Source organism: Acyrthosiphon pisum, chromosome A2 (assembly GCF_005508785.2).
Source record: "Acyrthosiphon pisum isolate AL4f chromosome A2, pea_aphid_22Mar2018_4r6ur, whole genome shotgun sequence".
Lineage (NCBI taxonomy): Eukaryota > Metazoa > Arthropoda > Insecta > Hemiptera > Aphididae > Acyrthosiphon > Acyrthosiphon pisum.
In genome coordinates this window covers 83,530,872-83,541,546 of record NC_042495.1, presented here as the reverse complement: position 1 = coordinate 83,541,546, position 10,675 = coordinate 83,530,872, and the positions used below count along the sequence as shown (strand labels likewise).

Here is a 10,675-nt window from a genome sequence, read left to right as displayed (position 1 = left end):
TAACTAAAAATAATTTGCTAATTTCGTGATTTTTCATATTTTGTCAATTTTTGAACTTTAAATGCTAATAAAAAAAAAACTGCGACTAAGGATTTTTTTTTTTTTTTTTCAAATCTCATTGCAACAATATAGTAGGAGCCTTGTATTAAATTTTCAAGTATTTTTACTCAACAAATAAATTTTTATTGACATTCATAGAAAAAAAAGCTAATTAAATTGGAAACTGAAATTGTCCGTAAACAGCTCAAAACAAACCAAAATATTTTTAAAATTTTATCATGTATAGAAAATGGAAATATAAACAACCAGTGAAAATTTCATGTATTTACAGTCATTCGTTTTTAAGTTACATCAAAAACCAAAATCAATTTTCTCGAAAACAGATTTTGTGTAAAAATTGCCGTTTTTCCTTAATTTTTCTTTTGTTTTTCACGGTGCTTTTGAAAACTATTGGAAAAATTTTACTTTTGACCACCCAAAGTACCAACTAGATTCACTTTCCTATCAGAAAAGATACTGTTGAAGAAAATCGAACCACTTTTTCTGTCCTAAAAGGTGATGACAGACACAAAAATTAAAAAATTAAAAAATTAAAAAAAATTAAATTAAAAATAAAAAAAAAAAAAAAAAAAACACACATCATTGTAAAATCAATACATTCATCGTTCCACTCAGAATCTAAAACCGTACGGTTACCTTATTAAAACCTTATTTGGGAGGCCATGGATGTCAGTACACGTAAATGTGGGAAATATTCTACAGATCCAAAAAAATAAATATGTATATTATAACTATATTTTATTAGAGCAATATTACACAAATCAAACAAAATTAACAATAATAATTGTTTGTCATTGATGTTATTCGACTTACGAGTATAGTATATTATTATAGAAGTCACAATATTAAGTGGACGTAACACTGCCACACTGGTATTTGTTGTCTTCGTCTTACAAATACGTAACATAGCAAATTTACGCTCAGCAGAACACGTGTAGTTTCGTTAGTTTAAAAATTAGAGTGAATGATATATTATGAAACTTGATGGTAAGAATATTATTTGTGTTTGTATGTTGGTATTTTACGACAGTTCAATTTTTTAGCAAGTTATGCGTATATAATATACCGTAAATTAAAAATGCTCATAACTCACTTAAAAACTGAATTATCGTAAAAAAATTCGACTACAATATGATACACACAATTAGATACTCAGAAAATTCAATTAATTTTATAATATTTAAATGCTTCGGAATGAGAAGGTCCTCTTCGACTGAGGATTTCGAGGGAAATCTATGTTGAAGCTATTTGGATGGATTCCAATGCAATTGGTTGAACAATATCGTCTAAAAAGTAATGTATTTTTTTCATCTTGTTTCTATGTGACTTTCGTGAAATATAAACCCGTAGAAATTTAACTTATGTACACCACGTATATATATATATATATTTAAACATATAATGTTTAGATATTTTTTAGGGAAATTGTATTAACACAAATACTCACATAATAATATTATGTTATTTAATTATTTTTTTCTTAATAATATCGAAAAGCAGACGTTTTTAATTTTAGACACTAAATCGTATACACTATCATCTCGAACGTCGATCGCGTAGTTAATTGAACTGTTATGTCTCTAATTTATTATCTCTCCGTTGAAATAAACAATTATACAACTCATAATTGATTGGATGAGTACAATAAACTATATAGGAACAAATTTAAATTAAACAATTTTGTGCACGCCGCATTCCGTTTGAAAAGAACTACATTTTAGGTCACTTTTTCAACCATGCGGCAGAAGTGCTTTTAATTTATATGATCTTGTCATTTTAATGAAAACCACTATAAATAAACCATACAAGTATACTACACTAAACATCAGTTGATTTTATTCATATATAGGTTTAATTATTTTATTACCAATCACATTATTATTATTATATATATTTTGAACACAATATATTGGTTTCCTGTTATAATAATACATAGTTAATTTAATATTCCAATACATATTATATTATATTATTATTGGTATATATACATTATTCATGATCGGCAGTAGTTCTGTGGACCAAATTAATTTACCGTCATTGTCTATGGCATTCTTTAACAACAGTCGTCTCCGTCAGTATAGATTTTAATTTCAATTTCTAAGTATATATCATGCCTGATTTACATACCATTGAATATTCCTCAAAGGTATTCTTCTTTTTCGAAAGACAATCCAGCTGGGCATAAGTATTATTAAACCGTATAAAATAAATATGGCAAGTCAAACAATGCACGTCGTCCTCGACGAAAAAAAATCAATTTCATATAGAAAAAAACGTAGTGGCGGTAAAATCAAATTAAAGTGTCAAAACTTTTGTCATCGGTTCGAAGTTTATTTATGTCGTAACCACGTACGTAATTCTAAATCCATTTGTTTTTGTTTGATAGAAAGTAAATATTCGGAAAAACAATGCATTTATTTTTCATTTGCGGGCCAAAGGCCAAAGTCATAAGGTATGTCTAATAATAATAGTATAGTATTTTTTAAATGAAGTCTTTGACAATATTATTATATTTTCCTGAAGTTGGTATATTATAGTTGGAAGTTTTAACGCCGTAAAATTTGCGTGATCTGACGGATAAGTTATTTTAAATTTCCTCTAAATATACTAGTGATAAGACCTTTATATAATGAGATGTACCCTATACGACGACACTGTACTTTTCTTAACGTTTAAATCCCTTAAGCCCTAAACCACACACACACCTACCCAATGGAAATATCCAACGTTAACTGGCACTCGAATCCTCAGGGGCAACAAATCAATTGTTCCACGTCGAAGTTTTCCGACGGCGGTCACTATTCCTTCGTCGGCCCGTCACTAAACATTTATTTATTTTTTATTTCCCCAACAATCATCTTTACAACACGGCAGACCTTGATAATCATGTTATTATTAATAAGGAGAAGGAGAACTAGAACTGTCACACTGAATAGAAATACAACGAAATTAGCTTACCATGTTTAATTTTTTAATTCATCTGTAATCAAAATAACATTGTGTAAAACATAGTGTAATGGTATATTATTATTATATAATATAACAGTCATAAGATCTAAGTATTATAATAATTTAATCGTATGGCAATAATAAACGTTCAGCGCTAAAAAAAAAAATCAAAAAACACATTTATAATATATTATAATTATTATTATAGGTTGTTGGAAGGGTGGTGGTGGTGGGAGGGGGGGAGGGGGTAGTCGAGAAGAATAAAAAACAACAATATTGGAGTAATATTATTATATTATTATTTGCCGCCATGTCACAGCTTAGTGTCTCCGGGGACTACGCGCTGGCCTTATGTTGGCCATACACGGTTGGCGCGGTCGACCAGCACGGAGGTCACGTGGTCCTTGAACTTGGGGTACCGGTCCATGACCCTGGTAAACGCGGTCGCCGACAGCGAGAACAGGTTGCAGTACGTGTCGGCCCGCACGCTGACGGGACGCCGGGCCCCAGATGCCCACAGGCACGTCTCGCCGAAGTAACTGCCGTCGCTCAGCGTGGCCACCACCTCCTGGCCACCGGCCACCAACACCTCGACAACGCCCTCGTGCACGAAGTACATCTTCGTGGCTGCCGTCCCTTCGCGCATGACCGTGTCACCTACAGGAAGAAACAAACGCCAACCCGTCATTCATATTATTCCATTAATTATTAGACATTATTAGACATAGGTGACGTGAATTTGACTAGATCTGTGATGATGCAGAGGAATGTTTACATAACTATTTTTATTTTTAAACAATACACCCAAAAACCAATTATCTTAAAATAAAATAATAAAAATCATCTAATATTTCAAAACTTTGTCTTCACAATTCATTAGTATTAATATTTTTTATGTTAATATCGGCTAAATAAGCTTTCAAAAAATTAACGCAACATTTTTTATTTCAAACTAATAGTCTACGCGTCTTCTTTCGTATTAAACACTCAAACTCATCAATGATATATTGGTCCATATTGGTTTGTTGCATTTTTGAAAATGTGTCATTTTATTAACTTAGCTGTTCTTAAATTTCTCGTTATTTAATAATAATGTTCAAAATGTTCAAATATAAATACTGCTATAATAGACCACTGTCTTAACTTCATGAGTGGGACAGATTTTAGATTTTTTGGTGTTGCAGAACGACCATCTCATACCACCAAACGGCAGATATCTAATGTGGTGGTGCTTGTGTCACATCTACTCGGGTCAATTATAGTATACATATCGTCCTTGACTCAAAAAACCTCCCACACGCATTAAAACCCAATTTTCAGGAAACACGACAAACGTTTAAAAAAAATCAAATTTCAACATATTTTACTAACTGTACTAATTCATAATTGTCAATGTTTTTTCACATCGAAAGTCTTCTGAGTTTATGTTTTTGGCAAGCTTACGTAGGAGTTTTTTGAAGGATAGTTGGTATCATATTATACATTTTTAATCCCATAGAAGGTATATTTCATAAATAATCGAACGTACCCTGACTGACTGACTGATCACCGTAGAGCCTAAACTATGATAGCTAGGGACTTGGCATTTTGACATTACCTCCGTACAACCATGTAGTACACTAAGAATGAATTTTCCAAAATTCAAATTTTAAAGAGGTTTAAAAGAACTTACTCACAGATTTTTAGAGTCTCGGTTTATAAATGTTTGCCATTGGTTACAAATTAAAATTTATAATAGTAATAGTATAAATTAGTATTTTTTTTTAAACATAATAATATTATAAATGACTACTACAAGTAACATACAATTAAAATATTATTAGGATTGGATATAATTTTAACCTGTAGTTGATATGTTTATGAATATGACTTTTCGTTAATTCTACGATAGAGGAAGGATATTCTCAAACCATAGATTAATATTATTTTTTGAATTTAGGGACACCAAAACTTCAAAATCGTAAATAATTAGGCATTGGGTTTTTTCCGTGTCAATGACTATATGCCAAACGTATCTTAAAAGTTTTACATATTACTATTTAAATGCCATTTCAGTGTACAACAGTAAGTTGTCGTCAAATCCTCCACTACCCATGTGACATAATATCATGCACGTCCGCCGGGTGAGGTACCTGCTCATGTTAACGCGATATAGGTATATGCGTTTGGCCAAGCGAGGAGATATATTATATATTAATATTATATGTTGCAGGTAGACGTGGCCAAAATCGTGGAGCAGTGATTATATTTTGAAGTCAAACAATAGTCGACAAATTCTATTGGACGGACAAAATGAGATCCGTTTCGATCGTTAGGTAATTTAATACCACATTAATGTGTTCCGACAATTCTCGTATAATATCACAGCGCACCGAGCGCAGACCTAGAGAAGTTGTACCTATACCTACCGCGGATTATAATATATTTAAAACATTAAAGGTTTGTAATACTCGTCTAGAAATCGCCAAAATGCAGCACTATTATATTATTTAATCGTTCGACTACTTCACGAAATATCATATTATACAACTTAATAATTGACGTTTAATAGGTATTCACAACAGTCGAGTAATAAACCATGTAAAACCAACTATCCCGGTAATTTGTCAAATGTATAATTAATACGTTATGTCGTTATACTCCGTAAGGTACATAAAATATGTCTCGAACACGCAAATCCTTTGGTATTACCCACCCACGTAATTCTCATAAATTGTATGTTATCAACTTAAAAACTTTTGATTAAGATTACAAATTGTGAATCAAACTAATCTTTTACAACTCAAATGTTTTGGTGCAATATTAAACTTATAAAGTTTTAAAAATTAAGTTCATGATGCCACGTTTAATGTCAATGTTTATTATTTTCATGTGATGCACTTATACAAAATATATAACATCCAATAACTTTGTTCAAAATCTGCGGTATGTCTTGTGCGGTTATATAATGCTATTATTTTCTTTAATCTCTAGGATACCTAATTCAATATAAATACTTTCCTTCAAATGTAAAGATAACAATAATTATTTTTCCATTTTTCGGCTCGAAAACTAACTTCAAACTATTCATTATTTTCAAAACTATTAACGTTATTGAAAATATATTTAAGTCGTTAAACAACAAAATTGTTCAAAAAAAATATATATTTTCACTATTTTTAATTCCTTATCCCAAATCAGAAGATTTTTAAGAGTATTTGATTTATAAAAATCGAATTTTAGACGTGCGATTCATGAGCTCATTTTAATATATTCTTCTTCGAAATATGAAATTGAAAAAGTATGTTGTCATTCTAAAGAGTAATTTTAAAAAAGATAACAATAAAAATATCACTATTTTCTAAAAAAAAAAAAATTTCATGTCTTAAGATTACATTTTTAAAGACATTTTTCCAAAAACGTTTTTGTTGTATGAAATAATGAGTGTCTTAGGATCACTCCGTATGTCCGTATACATTGTTTGTTAAACTCTTATTTACACTCATAAATATTAGAAACTTTATATGTTATAAACATAAATACACTTTATAAGACAAAGTAGGTACTAAAAAAAAGCTTTGTTTCTTAACACATAGTAGACATAATATTGTTTATGGTTATTCAAACACTATGTCAACAAACCTAATAGAAAATAGTCTAACTTTTTTTTATATAGCCTTATAAGAACATTATAATTTATAACAACGAATATACAATTATTGATTTTACTAGCTAAACAGATAAATTATGCTGTGTTGTATAATAATCCACAAAAAAAATCTCAAAAACTTAGACTAAATAGAAGTTTTTCACGGTTGGTGCAAATTATGAAGTCAATACCTAAGTATATTTTAATTAGTTACAATTTAACACGCGTGGACAAAGGCGGAAATATGTCTACAATACATATTATTATCATAATACTGATAAAATATTTAGCTTTTAAAAGTTCGCAGAAAACTGTCAACAAATTATAAAATTATTTATGAATAGTTTAAGCGTAATAAATAATAATAGTTGTACAAATTATAACTAATAAATCAACACATTAACAAACATAATAATATATTATAAGCTTTGAATGTAACATATTGTAAAATTAGCTAATGGTATACACATTACACATATATTATACAACTAATACGTGTAAAACGACAAGCTATTGTTTATACAGTTTCAGATTTTAATTATACGCCAGGTTCAACTAACAACTTAGAAAACACACGGTGGTCAACAATAAATTATGTGCATATTAAAATAATAAGTTTGTATTAACATTATAATATTATTATGCCAACTGAAATGCTATTTTGAAAAATATATAAATTAACAGCGCAGTTTGATACTAATTGTATAACGCTGTAGTTATGTAATTTTGATAATAAATATCGTATAGGTATTTTACTATAATTACTTATTTTATGGTGATAATAATAATTTTTTTTTTATAAAACGTCAGTTTAATTTTTAAAATTCAACAGTTTACTTATTAAACTACTTAACCAAAAAATAATATTAAATAATTCAAAACATTTTAAAATTATAAAATAATTATTTTGTTTAAGGTCAAAATAAATTTGACACATTTTAAATAAGCATAAGATTCTCAAACATTTCAGCTCTACTACTGCTACTACTACTAACATTACTACGAGAACTAATTGTGTTTAAAAAATAATTGAATATATTAAAATATTATAATTTATATATTCGGTATGTATGAGATTGGTTCTGATGACATTTTTAATTCCACACCTTTTTTTTTTACGAGATGTCCATCGATTGATGTTGCAATCAGTGATGCACGTACTGACATAATTTAAAAAACTGCATAATATTATAATATGTATGAAGCACACTGACAAGGAGATGAAAATAGGTACAAACTTATAATATGGAACATTATGAAAAGGTTATAAGAGTTTTAGCCTTTTAGAGTATAAAAGTTGACACAATCTCACCTTATTTTAACGACATACGATCACAATGTAACTGAACAATAACAGGAATTTATAAAATGCTCAGTTAAATTGTCAATTTCATGTTTTATTGGTTTTATTTGGTTAGAGCACAGAATAGATTAGAGTTAGAGTATGAAGCACTTGAGTATTTCTTGAAATAACACCAATCATACTATTAAACGCTGACAGATTTCTTTTAAAATAATTTGAAATAGGTATGTATCTAAATATTGGTACAAATAAAAATTACTTTTCTTTCAATATTCGATATTTATTCATGAACATTAAAAATATAATATTATAATATACCTAGTTTTAAATTTAAAAATAATATAAAGTTTAACCGACAAGAAAAAAAATAAGGGTGAATATAAATTGTTAGAATTACGTGTACCTAAAATTGTACAAACAGAAGTTTCCTAAAAAAATAGTCATACTTTTCGTAATAATAACATATTATAAAATTTAAAACAGGATTGCGATTCCATAAAGGAAATTTCGAGGAGAAATTATAATAAATATTGTCGTATACATGGGTACTAACAATTTTCGAGCAAACAAATGTTTCGGCTACCAAGTAGCTATGTTGTTCCAACAACCGAAGAGATACGCGGTTAAAACAATAACATGTATAATATGATATAATATGAATTAATTTAGCCTTAAAAAGTGTAGATAGTGATTTTAGTTTGAAGACGTTCATAAAAATATCTTTAATAAACCGTTCATGAAAATCGAAAGAATTATATTATATTGACTTTATGGGTACACTCACGAAAACTGTATCTCTATTTCGATACTTATAAGATCCCCTATCTTCTCTCGCGTCTGTTGTTTCTATTCTGATATTATGTTTTTTTTCTCCTCATAGCGCACCTATAAAAACCGCGTGGATCGCACACGATATATTTTGTTCTAAATAATACGAAAAAAAGGTTTGAAAAAGACTTCGACGATGTTGGCATTTTAGTTTCAGGTAACATTCTTTTTAACTCGAGGGTATCGAAATATGAGTAAAGAAAATATAGCCAAACTGACCGCTGTCACAATGAATGCATCACGAGATTAGGTTACATGGGTTTTTCCCTGGGAGAATTCACCTATTTACCGCCAGATGGGTTTGCTGTTGTTAAGTTATTATGAAGCTTTTATATAAATTTGACAAACCACGGACAGCACGCGCACATCCTCCTCAGATAAACATTTTCTGGCTTCTCGTAACGACATTCTTTGAACATGCGGTGATTTACCGCCGCGTTCAAATACTGCGCACTATAATATATTATAATACAATATATAACTTTTTTTTAAACATTCACGTTTTTCTATAGATTGTTTTTAACCATATTTTTTACCATTTTTTTAAGATTTGGTAATACATTTTATTTTTTTTTTATCACAAAACTTTAAAAGGTTAAGAGTTTTAAATACAATGTCACATATATATTTCACTAAAACCATTCACTATATACGAAATCTAAGATGGATTTATTTTTTTACGATAATGTAGTTTGTTTTTTTTATACTTGTCAGCGAATAATATTGATGGTAAGACCGATAAACATTATCGTTTAAAGAAGAAAAGAAATCGAATCCCAAGGTGGCTTTATTTTTAGGCTTGTCCTCGTGATATATCGTAATACTATTTTTAAAGCGAAAAATACCATTTTATCAACCGGTAGAAGAAATCCGAAATCAATACGTTCATTATTATTCGAAATTGATTAGGAAACTTTTTTTACCTTAGAATTTATTAAAACCACTACCAAAAATATGTTTAAAATATACGTTGTGGAATTATCTAATTGTGAGAGGGGAGGGGGGGTAGACGTAATTATTTTTAAGCGTTTTGATACGTACATTGTCAAGTATTTGTATTAGTATTAGGTATATAGTCGTATTATATAGGTTATAAAACCATTGTATCTCATGAGATACAATTGATAACAATATACGCTCGGCGCTTGTTGTATACAATAATAATAATAATAATAATATCCAGTTTAATTTAACAATTAGTCAACAATTATAATGTTAAATTATAGTGCTTCATTAGAGATGTAAAACATGTTATTGGACGGCCAGATGTGAAGTCTATAATGTAATCTGGAAACCATGAGTTAACACAATAGGATGAAATAACAATATAATATTCTCTAATTTGTGCGTATATTATTTATTCCGTAAGATAGGTGCACAAAACCCACACTGCATAATATAATAATTTATTATAATTGTTTACTAAAATCGAATGTTGAATGGTTCATAATTATTGGTACATAATATTCCACCATAGTCTCACTAGTCGATCATTTAATCACAAACTAAACATTGCTGAACTATGTCTCGTATTTTAATATTATATTCACTGTTATTTAATATTATTGTAATATGTTTTTATAGATAAAAGCGCATTTATATTGTATGACTAAGTATCGGGACAAACAAGTACAATATTATTATACGCATATTTTAAATTTATAGTTATTTTTAAATGTGTCTGAGACGAAAACGGCCCTTTATTAAAATATAATTTACTATTTTAATACATTTTGATCATCCAATATAAAACATTGTATTTAACAATTATATTAATATACTAGCTGATCCCGTGCACTTCGTTACCCGTTAAATGTACAAACTGTATATGACTCAAACTTTGTTCAATGCGTTATTTAATATTCGGTGTGTGATGTTCTAGATTTATCTTAACTTTTCTGTAGCCC

General features: G+C 28.9%; 1 protein-coding gene across 2 annotated transcripts in view; it reads right to left on the bottom strand.

Moving 5' to 3' along the window:
• Positions 1 to 3,375: 3,375 nt before the first annotated feature.
• LOC100160868 (potassium/sodium hyperpolarization-activated cyclic nucleotide-gated channel 1) overlaps positions 3,376 to 10,675 on the bottom strand; it is a gene marked incomplete at its 3' end in the record, with an annotated part of 47,984 nt that continues 40,684 nt past the window's right edge. For both annotated transcript variants that reach the window (XM_003241821.4, XM_003241820.4), the window contains 1 exon segment: positions 3,376 to 3,666. In XM_003241821.4, the coding sequence (XP_003241869.2) occupies positions 3,376 to 3,666 (291 nt within the window).